The 15,574-nt window shown below is 32.4% G+C and overlaps 1 protein-coding gene across 2 annotated transcripts in view; it reads right to left on the reverse strand.

Annotated features, from left to right (window-relative positions):
• Positions 1-15,574, reverse strand: part of EML5 (EMAP like 5) — a 130,034-nt gene that overhangs the window by 72,146 nt on the left and 42,314 nt on the right. For both annotated transcript variants that reach the window (XM_064486176.1, XM_064486175.1), the window contains exons 8-10: positions 10,513-10,650; positions 3,951-4,207; positions 2,623-2,835 (exon numbers count right to left, since the gene is read on the reverse strand). In XM_064486176.1, coding sequence (XP_064342246.1) covers positions 2,623-2,835; positions 3,951-4,207; positions 10,513-10,650 — 608 coding nt within the window. The remainder of the gene's footprint in view (positions 1-2,622; positions 2,836-3,950; positions 4,208-10,512; positions 10,651-15,574) is intronic.

Raw genomic sequence — 15,574 nt, forward strand, 5'->3', positions numbered from 1 at the left:
AACCTCTCCATCCTCCCCTACCTCCACATCCTCACCCTCCACCATTAGCACAGCCTCTGTGCTGCTGCCTGGAAAGAGTCTGATTATTTGAGAGAGACCACGGTCAAGAGCTGGATAATCTAGGGAGGAAGAGGATAATAATATACAACAACAACAAAAAGAAGAGTAATGCTTTGGGCTGGGATCTGAGGGGACTAAATGCAGAAGAAATCATTCTCTTTGAGCTAACCTCATACATTTTCTCTTTCAATTACAATGATTCTACAACATAAGCTACTTCTATTATTTAACTTCCTTCCACATCCTATGAAAGCTTCACTTATTAGAATGTAATGGATATTACCTAAGTGGATATCTAAAATATATTAATACATCAAACACAATCTTTTCCCAAACAACTTAAGTTAGGTCAATAGTATAACTTAATGTATGAAATAATGTACAACACTTCAAAACTAATCTAAAAGACAAAGAATTTTTCTAGTAATACTGCTAGCTCTATGCAAGTATGTAAATTCAATAAACATAGAATCTTAAAATACTTCTACTAATCCTTTAAATATGCAGTAGTTACATCCTGTTTTCCTCTCTCCCATTTACCTACTCATAGTCTCAAGCTGACTCATAAGTGTCTAGAAATAAAAACCCTTACCATAAAATAAATTTCTAACAAAAATCTAAAAAAAAGAGAAAATAAGAAAAACAACTTATACTTATATTCTTATTCCTATGCATATATTCTTATATTATTCAGCAATAACCAAACAACACTAATTTTTCTTAAAGACTTTGGTAAAATATTCCTATAGCAATTCAGAAGACACATTTTATAAGTGAAATAAAATTACCAACCAATTAAAAAAAAACTGTCTTCGTTGTTGTAAAAGATAAAAATTATGAGTAAATCCCATTCATTTGACTAAGAAAACTCAGAAAATTAAAAGTATTTTTTTCTTCATAGAGGCCAGCATATAAAAATGAGTAGAAACAACATTAAGATTAATATCATCATGATTAATCTTACTGAATCTCACACCTTCTAACAAGGTATCATTTTGAGTCACAATAAAATTTGTTGTGCCTGGTGACTCTCATGTTCTGGCTATGTGGTAGGATCCAGAGATAGGGTACTTTAATTGCTGGAGATTTAGCTAGCTTTTAACACGCTTAGTATTACTTGTGGAGGCATTTTCACGTGCACCCAGGAAGCTGACACCTCGCAGGTGGGAAATGACAACGTGGCATAGCTAGCAGGATCTGAACTCACCGATTTACTGCAGAGGCGTGACAAATACCAGCCTAGACTTCTGGGAAAATTGGGCCCTTAAGTTTAACATCAATGGACTACCTAAACATTTGAATAACACTATTTCAACTGTTCCCCAAATCATCTTTTACTAAATTGCATTTTAACATGTGCCCAACACCTTTTATTAACAACCGAGTGAAAATCATTACTGCATTTGCTATAGATGCTGATGCTCTAAGAATACACTCACTGCACCTAATATAAAGCCATATACTAAAGGAGAGAGTTCTTTGAAAATTAAATCTCAGAAGAAACTTTGCTTTCCCTGAGTAGTAAGTATGCTTTTTTATAAAAAGCTACAAAGAAAATTATTTTGTGCCCTGCTTTACTTTATTTTTGGTTTCCAGGAAGCTCAGATCCAATTTTGGTGTTTGACTACTGTCATTTTCTTTATCTGATTTTAATATGGTATTTCTAATTATATTTTCCCTGCTATGAATTCCTTACTCATACAATTGTTTTAGTACTTGTGGACTTGGTATAAGCTGACTCAATGCTTTACAGAACAAGTCATGGAACAAATAAATGACTAATAGAGCATTTCATTTAATTATCCTCAGGTCTATGAACAGAATGATTAATAATATCATTTTAAAAGAGATCCAAGAAAAAGGTGATACATAAAATATACAGAAAATAACCAGTGATAACCCTTATTTTTCTTACACCCTTCAGTTATGAAAATAAAGAAGTGTCAAAACAACATATGTTAAGGATTTAATAAGCAAAAACACTTTCAGATAAAAACCAACAAGCCAACAGGTTCCAAACTGTGACCTAAACTTGTACAGCTGACTACTTTATCAGAATTCTTGAAAAAAAGACATAAGAAAAGTGTCTCCTAATAGTCAAATAAACTGGACCTTTTCACTCAATCAAAAAAAAAAAAAGGTGTCTCCTAAAAGATAGATGTTCAACAAGTTAAATGATTAAAGATAATAAGCCATAAGAAAAGTATAACTATCACTGTATAGTCTGACTGTATGAAGCAATTCTGGAAGTGGAAAGAAAATGATTGTTTAAAAACAAAGAGGTAAAGTGTTAGTCCATTCGTAATATATTAATTCAAAAATAATTTTCTAATAAAAATTTCATGTTCAAAAATAAATGTAACATATGACCATAATTTCTGATTTAGCAAAATAAACAGTAGCAATTCTGTTCATTTTCATGAAACCCTTCACCAAATAATCAGCACACATATTTTAAAAAGTATAAGCCCTCTTATTTATCTTAAGACTAATCTTCTGCAAGAACTCTAAAGTCTTTTATAGAGAGAAATGAATTAATAATATTTTGAAAGAAAGGATTACCTTTTCTTAAACAAGGGTATCGAAATAACTTTACAGTTCCATAGTCATCAGCTGTAACTAAAACTTGGCCAATATAGTTTCCATCTACTGAGTTTATATCATTGATATCTGAATACTTGGGCCAAATTCCATTTACTTCAAGGCCTGAAACACATGTCCACGAAGCCCAATGAACACCTTTTATTTCTTCTTTATTTGTCACTTCTTTTCCTCCTAAAAATGAATCAGAGTCTTAATTTATGAAGTTATTTCTTTTGATTTTCACTCAAGCATATACTGTACTAATAACATGGTAAACTCCAAAATTTCAGTATCTTCCCTTTCCAGTTAAAGGAGAATACATGAATAGGCAGGTGAGTATGATAAGGAGAAAATTCAGTGCAAGACATTTTTTAAAAGCCACTACAAAAATCACACTGATTCAGAGAGACACACAGACTTGATGATGGTGTAGCTTAGCAGGTTCACCCATGTGGACAATAAAACTGAACCCTATTAAAATCATGCTCCAGATTAGTCACATCAGGGTAAGTTAGAAGGAAAAGTAAATGCTATAAGAAAATGGCAAATCAGGTATTAAAAAATAAACCTAAAAAGATACACAGTTGAGAAAAAGAACTGAAAAGGACCACAAAGGAAGAATGAATGAGTGGTGAGTAATACACTTATAGGTAACAGGACTTTAAGATTCAGTCAATCTTTATTACATACAGATTGTTAATAAAAACTTTGGGGAGATATATTAATTATGCAGCTAGCCTTATTAAATAAGTTATTGTAAAATTGTTACTAATTCATTAAGCATCATACTAAACAAAGCACTGAGATGATATTTGATGATTCTATTCTGATGATTCCATGTTTATTCTTTTTTTAAATCTTTGATGGAAACTGTTTTCCAAAATTAATTTGTTATCTACATTATTAATATTTGCAAAGTTGATTTGCAGTAACCACAAAATCCCCAAATAATTTATGGTCAAACATTTGTATCAATTATATTTAGTTAATTAGTTGTACCCATTAAAAATAGTATTTTGACTTTCTAATATACACTAGGACTTTACCGTATACTAACTCATATGGCATGGAATTCAACATAAAATGGGTCTTAGATCTTCTGAGCAAAGAAGTTTTAATTAAGAACCAAAAGGATTTCAAATGATAAGGCAGCCTTGTAGAAAAGATCACAGTGCCTGAAGTATTAGCTCAGATCTTTGATTTCCTATAATTAAATGTAACTTACACTATGCTTCTAGTGAAATTCTAAGATATTTTAAAGGAACTAAAAATCTACAAATTATATATAATTTATGGGAAACTTTTACCTGGCATCCTATAAAAAAGTCTTTTACCATTCCCATCATTTGTCTGTAAATATCTACTGTCTGAGGACCAGTCCAGATGAGTGATGAAACTAAGTGATCCAACACATTCTCCAAATTTTTTATAACGCTGAGCAACTCCATAAATATCAACTGAGCTGTCATTGCATCCAACAGCAAGGTAAGTTCCATCTGGTGAATATTTTAACTCATGAATTGCCTCCTTACGATCTTTAATATGTACAACTTCTGTCATATCTCTGTAAAGAAAAAAAAATAAGACCATATTAAAAGAAGTCACTACAGAATTAATTCAGTTTTCAAATGTGTCTAAAATGACTATGAGGCTTTATCAAGTATTTATAAACCATAAAACAAATGTAAATGAGACAAGTAGCATTAATTCAAGAATAATTTTGTTGACCAAAAATATATGAGGACAATAAATGCTGGAAGTTCAGAAAAATGATAAATTTCAGTTCCTAAATTACTTAATTTTAAGTAGTTTAGATTTATACTAAATTTCTGCAGTCATATAATAAATAAAGTCACAGATTTTTATGATGAAGTTTCTTATAAATACTAAGTTTATGAAAAATGCTTAATTATAAACACCATGATTTTCAAATAAATTTTTGTAATGAACCAAATGTACAAAATTACATCTAGGAAATAAAGAAAGGAGAAATTGATTTGTATTATTTCCGTAATATGTTCAAATGCGTATCTTTACATAGCTACCACTAGTTATTTTTATTTCAATCTCTTTTACCTTTTTAAACAGAACATAAACTTTTCCCAATTAGCAATCATGTCAATTAGTGAAGTTAAACATTTTTTTCAATGATGCCATACAAATGAGTTTCCAAAATAACACAGGTATTGGTAATAGCCATAAAAATGAATAAACATTTAGTTTAACACCACTGAGTTCCCAAACATGGGGAGATGGTAGAGAGATGGAGAAGAGGGAGGCAGCAAGGGGGAAGGGTCAGGAGGAAGTGAGAATTAGTGACAGGGACTTTTTTCCAAATAAATTTTGCATTACTCATCTGAAATGCTCCCAACAAATAATTTCAAGAACAGAAGTTTAAATGGATATTTCCCAATTTTCATAGTTTCTAAATGGATAATTTAAAGCAATCAAACTCACATTTCTTTCAGTAACACTTATTAAATTCTTAACTTTGTTTTAGGTACATGGGACATAAAAATCAACTCATCTTCTATGAGAGATGGATATAAAGTAATTATACTTTATATTGATAAAGTGTGGTGAATATAAGAAATACTGAAAAAGGGTTAAGACTAAAGGCAGAAAGAAACCAAGGAAGAGTGACACCTATTTTCACCATAAAACCTGAGGGGTTGGCTAAATATAAGAGAGGAGGAAAGGTTTTCCAGAAAGAAGACACAGCATGAGCAATGCAAGTACATGGCACATTTGAAGAATAGTAGATAGTATAACATGAATACAAGATTAAGTGGGAAAAGTAGTGACTGATGGGGTTAAAGAGATTAATTGAGGACAGTGTGTGACAGATCTGATATGTTGCCAAGAAGTCTGGGCTTTACCCTGGTCTTAATTATATAAGAAAGAGATGAAAATTATCTCTCTATAAAAGGGAATCAAAAACAAAACAAAACAAACGAAGGAAAAATGTACTTTTTAAAAAAGTTTTCCTGGTCAACATTTCTTTTGCCTTAGACCCTGCAACTTGCAAGGTCCTCTTCCTAAGCACAGACCAATGTAGCTACCTCTACCTTTCCCAGTGACTCCTTCAAGTTTTAATTAAATCCATGCACCTTATTTCCTTTTTCTCCATATACATTCATCCACCCACCCATCCACCCATCCATCTATTCATCTATATCTATATGGAGCAAGATTTTTACGAAAATATCTAAGGCACTACTTGATAGCTTTTACTTTTATGCCTTCTTTATTAAAGATATAATCATTCTAATATCAATCACAAACATTAGTAAAGTGCTCGTGGAGAATTCTTCAGAATTATCTTGGTATTCTTCATAGCTTTCTTGTTTTAGAGACTTAACTACTCCCAGTTAACAAGAAAAATAACTGGGTATCTCAGGTTGTCTCTTGCTTTCTACCACTGTGCCCCTCCCCTGCCCACCAACAGACAGAGACACAGGCGCACGCACACACACACAAGAAACAGTGATGTAAAAAGTGATTCTGATTGACTGACTGGTTTTATATTATGTTATTACATCAACATTAGAAATTGTGCCTATCTTCGCTGATGAAGATGTTTCTTTGACAAATTTACAGGAAAGAAGACTATTATTAGATGAAAATGTATTGATTTCTGTAAGTTCTAAATTAAGTCTTCTGGGAAACTGATACGCGAAGTCTATATTTCTTTAAGAAGCAGGGAGAAGCCAAAGCCTGGGAATATCCATACATTAGTTAGCAGTTTGAAACACATCAAGAAGTAAAAATACACAATACTGATAGAGCATGTAACAGAATTGTTCCTAGGTTGGAGGAGTTAGAAGAGACAGACCAAAGGAAGTAGAGTTTAAACTTCATTCTGAGGAATTAATGGGACTTAGCTCAGTAGAAGATAGGAGCTGGGAGGAAAAAGGCCCACATCCAGCAGAGATAACAGTATGTGAAAGAGTTGGTGGCAAGACAAAGTATTCAAGTTTATTTTTAAAAAGTCAGTGTAGTGGTACTCACATAAGCAAAGGGGGCTTTGGTGCGAGCTGAGTCTGATGAGGGAGGCTAAGGTAAAATCATAAACGGCCTCATTGATCATAGGAAACTTGGCCTCAATTTGTAAACTTGAGCTAGGGTGGGGTGAATCAATCAGATCACTAATCTGGTTTGACAGTAAAAACAAATTGAAGGACTATAAAGACAGCATCAAGACCAGTTAGAAGACTACTATAGATGGTGCTTGCTCAAACTTCAGAAAGAAGTGAAATGATATAAAATATGCAGTATTACATATTATAATCCACACTATTATAGCATATATGTTAAAGATATTATAATTCTAATCTTATTCACCAACCTTAATTAAAATGTTCCTAGAAAATTCACCAGGCAACTAAAATCAACAGGATGTGGTGATGGATTAGAGATGGTGGTTGGAGACAGCAAAGTATCAATGATAACGCCTAGGTTTTTGGCTTATACAAAATCATGGACAGTGGTGCCATTCACTTGAAAGGGCTCTCAGACAGAAGATCAGTTTGGGAGGTGCGATCCTGGGTTCAGCTTTGGAAATGCTGAACTGCAGATGCCTTTGAGATACACAAGTGATGTTAAATAAGCAATTGGATATGCATGGCTGGAGTTTAAATGAGTTCAGGGCTAGAGCTATGCATCTGGGATCATCAGGCTATGGGTAGTAACTGAAGCCAGAGGCAGGATGAGATTACACAGCAAGAAAACACAGAGTGAAAATAGCAGAAAGCCTAGATCTGAGTTCTGAGGCACTCCAGTAATTTACTAGGCAGATGATAATTAGTCTATAAGAAAATGGAGCCAAAGAAGTAGGCTGAAAAGAGAAAGAAAATTAACATCCAAAGCCAGGGAAGAGAATGTTTTGAGAAGGAGGAAGTGGTTAAGGGGTCAAATACTACTGAGAATCAATTTAAATGAGAACTGAAAAAAGGTGTCCTGGCTTTAGTCACAGGGTACTATTAATGAGGGGTTTTTTTAAATGTAAAGATGAAGGCAAAAACTATGTTGGAATGGAGGGAGAAAGTTGACAAGTTAACTGGAAGAAAAGAGTAAAACAGGCAGTTTTTTTTTTTTTTTTGAGAATTTCTCTGTGAAAGAGAAGAGAGTAAAGATGTGATATAACTAAAGATGGACTTAGGTTCAAGGTAGGAATTTTAGGATAAGATATATTTGACTGTATTTTAATAGTGCTCTTGGTGGGGGAAGAGAGATAAAAAAAAACTTTGATATGAAAAGATAATGGACATATACAAATAATTACTTTTTTAAAGCCAGGAAATAACTTTTGGAACTTATTTCTCCCATAAAATGGAGCAGACAAAATTTAAATAGGGTGAAAAAACTTTTAAATGAATGCATGGTTAGTCAGGGAAAAACTGTCTTAATCCTTCTCAAGTTGATGTAACTCAGCAGCTATGCTGTCAGAAAAGACAAACAGCCTGTCCCTTCCCACCCCGTGCCAGACTGGGATTTCAAAATTTGTAGATGCTGACAGGCAAATGTAGAGTAGATAAACAAGATTATACTGTATAGCACAGGAAATATATACAAGATCTTGTGGTAGCTCACAGCGAGAAAAAAAAAATGTGACAATGAATATATGTATGTTCCTGTATAACTGAAAAATTGTGCTCTACACTGGAATTTGACACAACATTGTAAAATGACTATAACTCAATAAAAAATGTTAAAAAAAAATAAAGAAGCCTAGGGTAAACTGTAAAATAAATAAATAAATAAACAAACAAATAAATAAAATGCTTTTAAAATGGAAAAGAAAAGACAAACAGCTAAGTGACTGTTAGACTCTAAAATGGCAATGTTAATGTTTTTACAACTAAAGTCTACCCCATGCCCTATAGGAGACCTTACTTGGTTTTCAGCATGATTTATTAACCATGCTCATCAAGCCCCTCCACTGAAGTCTCCCTACATAGTTCTAAGAATGAGTTAGTGTCTCTAAGGCGTTTGATGTTGATAACACCATGTAGCGTACTATGAGTCAAAGTTTTAATAGGTCCTACTGTACATCACAGGGAACTAAATTCAATAGCTTGTAATAACCTACAATGAAAAATATGAAAAAGAATATATATAAACACATACACTGGAATCACTATGCTGTACATCAGAAACCAACACAACATTGTAAATCAACTACATGTTTATAAAAAAATTAAACAAAAAGAATTAGTATACTAGATTCTAATCCCTGCTATGTTTTTCTAATCATAACATAACCACCCCTGTATGGATACTCTACTACTCCTATACTTATGAATTCTGCTCTATGATATAGAGAATAGACACGGCAAATCAAGAAGAAACAGTGACCCGGTAAATTAAGAAGGATTAAGAGTATTTTTGAGTTAGAATTTTGTGGTTATACTACAAAGGCATTTAATAGTAACTATTCCAATGGTCCTGCCAGCAATGTTGGACTCAATTGCTAAAATACTATCTTATTAGAGATAAGAACTTATTCACCCAGTTTCTTGCAAACGATAATTGAAAGGACAAGTTAAATGTACAAATGAAAAAATAACAATCACTTTTTTTTTAATGCACGTCAACTATCTGATAGAAATTCTTAGATGTCTTACATGCATTTTAAATTCTTGGTTGTAAAACAATGCAAATGTACTTAATGCCACTAAATTTTATACTTGAAAAGGTTAAAATGGTAAATTTTATATTATGTATACTTTATCACAATAAAAAATTATCTTAAGAGGAAAATCCCACCATATCTCACTATAAAAACCTGTCCCAGAAAGAAGACTCATATATGTAGAAGCTCAAAAGTATTAACAGAATATGATATACTTGAAGAAGCAAAAGATGTTATATACATGTTAAAAGAAAGAGATTGGAGTAGAAAGAAATAGGCTAGAAAGATGGGCAATACAGGCTATGTTAAGAATTGTGAACTTCATCCTAAGGATAGTGCAATACTTTTATCATACTTTAGAAAGAGGAATGATGCAAACAAATGTGTTTTAAAAGGCATCACTATAACTGTAGAGTGAATAAAGGACTTGAGGACGCAAAATAAGAGATAAAGAGACCAGCTGAGATGCTATTCCAGTGATCCAGTGAGGAGATGACAGAAGCCTATATAATGAGTACAATGTGAGAATGGAAGGAAGTAGATTAATTTGAGAGCTATTTAAGAAGTAGGTTGTCCAGAATTCTATGACTAACTAGACACAAGAGACAAAAGAGGCAAATGAATCAGTGGTTTCTGGACTGGGCAACTGGGTGGACAGTCCTATCATTTACTAAGCTAGAGATGAAAGATTTCATACATATTTATCCTTGTGAACACATGTGGATCTACAGTAAATTTTTAAATGGCTATATAGGATTCAATTGAATGCACCGTATCTATCATTCAACAAAAGAATATAACTGCATTAGGAAATTCTTTAAACTCTTCTAACTACCCAAACAAAGGAAGAGGTGTGGGCATTTTTTTCAAAGCATGAAGCTGTAAATAACAACAACAACAAATATTTTTAAGTTTCAAAGTCCCCTTCTCCCCCTTCAAAGGGAGAGGATCATTACTGAAAATCAATACTACCAAGAAATGGAAAACAAGATCCAAATTTAACTCAAAATTTTAGTTATTAATCTACTAAGCATTCTTATTCCCCCACATGAAGGTTTTTTGAGTTAATTTTCTGACAAAGCCATTTTTAGAAATATATTTTTTATATTTTGAAACTAACATATGAAAATATATACATTAATAAGAAGGGGGGAAGGAAATGGGTAAAAATAGTAAGTATTACACATTCTATTCACTTAAAAATTTACTATTTCTATTTCTAACCTAATACATACCTCACTCTAAGTACAGTGAATGAACCATCCTTCATTCCAAGGGCAAGATGGATCCCATCTACATTTACAGCTGCACAACGAATTGGTTCTTCCATATTACACCTTGCTATTAGCGCATGATCAACTAGGCTCCATATCCTGTAATATTTAATTAAAATAAAAGAATAGTTAACGAATGTATGCTTAAAAATGATAGACTATGAAAAATGTTGGTTAAAATAATAATTTCATTTTAAGGAAGTAAGATAAATCTAGATTTTTAACTGTATGTTTTGTGGCAAAGAAGTCTTATCTATGAAAACAATATATTGTTAATGCTTAAAATGCCATGGGTTGATAGAACCTTTTAGTATTAAGACACTATGATGACATTAATTTTTTCCAATCACTCTTTTTAGATAGATGATTTCTAGCCTGACCAAAGGGGAGATACATACATAGTATAGTGGCAGACAGTCTTTTAATTTAATAACACTTAAGATTATGCAAATTTAGAATCTTTTCTATACTGTTAGAAAACTGTAATAAGTACTAAAATGGTATATACATCTATCAAAATTCATCAAATTGTATGTTTGAAATATGTGTAGTGTACTGTACAGGAACCATACCATAATAAATGTGTTAAAAAAAAAAACTAAAAAATACTCATTGTTTGAAAGTAAAGAATTACATTTCCAAATAATATAAAGGACAAAGACAAAATTCTAATGGAAATTAGTAACATTTTGAAGTAAGGTTACAACAGAAGTATTTCAAGTCAAAACTTGTGGGATATAGCTGAAATAGTACTTAGGAGGAAATTTAAATGCAGATATTATCAAAACAAAGGCTACAACTTAATGAACCAGTATCTACCCCAAAAGATTAGGAAAAGATCAGCAAAACTAAGTATATTTTAAAATGTTTTTTTTTATAGCAGTAACTTCTTTTAAAAAAAATTCTGTTTCTTGCTATTTTATAGGAAAAATGATTTTATATATTATTTTTATATCCAGGAAATTTGCTAAATTCTTTTTAATTCCAATAATTACTCTGTATTTTCCTTTCAGTTTTCTACAGATACCATTATAACACCTGCAAATGACAGCTGTTTCTTCCTCTGCAATCAAAATGTCTCTATGTATATATCTATAAAAAAACATATAAATACATATATATAATTTGGCTTCACTGTGTTGACAAACACTTCTAGTCTACAGATGAATATAATGGTGAAAAATATAATAGTGAAAGTGAGCATGATTGTCTTCTTCCTAATGTCAAAGGAAAACTTTAAATGTTTCAACATTAAACATGGTATTACCTGATGATTTTCTAAGCTCTGTCACACACTGTGGGCCAAACTGGGCCCACGTCTGTTTCCGTACAGTCTACAAGTTAAAAATGGGTGCTGCATTTTTTAAGAAATTGAATTATAGCCAATTTACAATATGATATTAGTGTCAGGTATACAGCATAGTGATTCATTTATTTTTTGCAGATTATATTCCATTGTAGGTTATTTCAAGATGTTAAATATAATTCCCTGAGCAAAACAGTAAATCTTTGTTGCTTGTCCATTTTAAGTGTAGTGGTTTGTATCTGTTAATCCCATACTACTAACTTGTCCCCCGTTCCCTCTGGTGACCGTCAGTTTGTCATCTATGTCTGTGAGCCACTTTGTTTTGTATATAGAATCATTTGTATTATTTTTTTTAGGTTTCACATATAAATGATACTATATAGTATTTGTCTTTCTCTGTCTGACTTACTGCACTAAGTCCATGCCTGTTCTCCAAATGGCAATATTTCATTCTTTTTTACAGTTGAGTAATATTCCATTGTGTGTGTGTATACACATCTTCTTAAGTCAATCATCTTGTCTTGGCTATCATAAGCAGTGCTGCTGTGACCACTGGAGTGCATGTATCTTTTCAAATGAGAGTTTTTGTTTTTTCCAGATATATATCCAGGAGTGAAATTGCTGGATCACATGGTACCTCTATTTTTAGTTTTTTAAGGACTCTCCACACTGTTTTCCATACTGGCTGCACCAACTTAAATTTCCTCCTACAGTATAGGAGGGTTCCCTTTTCTCCACACCCTCTCCAGCATTGATTATTTGGAGACTTTTTGATAACAGTCATTCTGACCATTGTGAGGTGGTATCTCATTGTGGTTGATTTGCATTTCTCTAATAATTACCAGTGTTGAGCATCTTTTCATGGGCCTGTTGGCCATCTGTATGTCTTCTTGGGAGAAATGTCTATTTAGGTCTTCTGCCCATTTTATGATTAGGTTGCTTGTTTTTTTGATATTGAGTTGTATGAGCCGTTTGTATATTTTGGATATTAACCCTTTGTCACGACTCTCATTGTTTGCAGTCCACATGTGTCTTTTCTCATTGTTGATGGTTTCCTTTGCTGTGCAAAAACTTTTAAGTTTGATTAGGTGTCACTTGTATATTTTTGCTTTTATTTCTTTTGCCTTGGTAGACTGCCCTAGGAGATCACTGCCATGATTTGTATCAGAGAATTCTTTGCTCATGTTCTCTTCTAGGAGTTTTACAGTATTGTGTCTTACATACAGGTCTTTAAACCATTTTGAGTTTATTTTGGTATATGTTGTCAGGGAATATTTTAATTTCACTGATGTTCATGTAGCTGTCCAGCTTTTCCAGCACTACTTGTTGAAGAGGCTGTCTTTTCTCCATTGTATATTCTTGTCTCCTTTGTCGTAGATTAATTGACCATAGGTGTGTCGGTTTACTTCTGGGTTTTTTATTCTGTTTTATTGATCTATACGTCTCTTTTTGTGCCATTATCATACTGTTTTGATTACTGTAGCTTTGTAGTATAGTTGAAGTCTGAAAGGATTATACCTCCAACTTTGTTCTTTTTTGTCAGGATTGCTTTGGCAATTCGAGGTCTCTTGTGGTTCCATATAAATATTAGGATTATTTGTTCTAGTTCTGTGAAAAATGTCCTTGGTATTTTGATAGAGATTGCATTAACTATAGATTGCTTTGGGTACTATGAACATTTTTGACAATATTAATTCTTCCAATCTAAGAGCATGGAATATCTTTCCATTTCTTTGAATCATTTTCAATTTCTTTCATCCATGTTTTATAAGTTTCACTGTATAGGTCTTTCACTTCCTTGGTTAACTTTATTCCTAGATATTTTTTAATGTGATTTTTTAAAATCACATCAATTTTTTGATCACATCACATTTTTTATGTAGTTTTTTTTTCATTTAAAAAATTATTATTTTTTAGTTTTTTTGGGGGAGGGAGGTAATTAGATTTATTTACTTGTTCATTTTTTTAGAGGAGGTACTGGGGATTGAACCCAGGACCTTGTGCATGCTAAGCATACACTCTAGCACTTTGAGCCTTACTCTTTGATATGATTTTAAACAGAACTTTTTTTGTATTTTCTCTTTCTGACATTTCCTTATTAGTGTAAAGAAACGTATCAGACTTTTGTATATTAATCTTGTATCCTGCTCCCATGATGAATTCACCTGCTTGTTCTAACAGTTTTTGTTTGGAGAGTTCGGGGTTCTCTGTATTTATAGAGTATTATGCCATCTGCAAGTAGTGACAGTTTTACCACTTTCCTTCTAATTTGGTTATCTTTTTTTTCTTTTTCTTGTCTGACTGTTGTGGCTAGGACTTCCAATACTATGTTGAACAGAAGTGGTGAGAGTGGGCATCTTTGTCCTGCTGCTAAATTTAACAGGAAGGCATTTAGCTTTTCACCACTGAGTATTACGTTGGTTGTGGGTTGTCATAAATGGCTTTTATCATGCTGAGATATGTTCCCTGTATACTCACTTTGGTAAGAGTTTTATCATGAATGGATATTGAATTTTTTCAAATGCTTTTTCTGCATCTATTGAGTTGATAATGTGGCTTTCCTCTTTCCTTTTTTTAATGTAGTGTATCATACTGATTAATTTGTGTATGTTGTACCATCCTTGTGACCCTGGAATCCAACTTGATCATGGTAATTAATCCTTTTAATGTATTATTGGATTTGGTTTACTAATATTTTGTTGAGGACTTTTGCATTTATATTCATCAAAGATATTGGCTTGTAATTTTCCTTCTTTCCTTCTTTCTTTCCTCCTTCTCTCTCTTTTTCTCTCTTTCTTTTATTCTTTCTTTCTTTCTTATGTCTTTGTCTGGTCTTGGTATCAGGGTGATGGTTGCCTCATAGAATTAATCTGGGAGTGTTCCCTCATCTTCAATTTTTTGGAATAGTTTGAGAAGGACAGCAAGTTCTTTGTATGTTTGGTAGAATTTCCAATGAAGCTGTCTGGTCCTGGACTTTTGTTTGCAGGCATTTTTTAAAATGACAGATTCTATTTCACTTCTAGTGATTACTCTGTTCAAATGATCTGTTTCTACACATTATTATATATAAAACAGATAAACAACAAGGACCTACTGTATAGCACAGGAAACTGTATTCAATTTCTTATAATAACATATAATGGAAAAGAATCTGAAGAAAAAAATATATGTATGGTTACATGTAACTGAATTGCTTTGCTGTACACCTGAAATTAACATTGTAAATCAACTACACTTCAATAAAAAATAAAATTTTTTTTAAAAAACAAAGACAAATTATCTGTTTCTTCATGACTCAATCTTGGCAGACTGAATGTTTCTAGAAACATGTCCATTTCTTCCAGGTTGTCTAATTTGTTGGCATATAACTGTTCATAGTACATGCTTATGATTTTCTTGTATTTCTGTGATACCAGTTGTTATTTCTCCTCTTTCATTTCTTATTTTATTTGGGTCCTCTCTCTTTTCTTCTTGGTGAGCCTGGCTAGAGGTTTGCTGATTTTGTTTATCTTTTCAAAAACCAGCTCTTGGTTTTATTGATCTTTTCTATTGTTTTTTGACCTCTTTTATTTATTTCCTCTCTGGTCTATATTTCCTTCATTCTGCTGACTTTGGGTTTTGTTTGGTTTTTTCCTAATTCATTTAGGTGGTAGGTTAGGTTGTTTGAGATTTTTCTTGTTTTCTGAGGAAGGCCTGCATCACTATGAACTTCCCTCC

This window comes from Camelus dromedarius, chromosome 5, assembly GCF_036321535.1.
Source record: "Camelus dromedarius isolate mCamDro1 chromosome 5, mCamDro1.pat, whole genome shotgun sequence".
In the NCBI taxonomy this organism is placed as follows: domain Eukaryota; kingdom Metazoa; phylum Chordata; class Mammalia; order Artiodactyla; family Camelidae; genus Camelus; species Camelus dromedarius.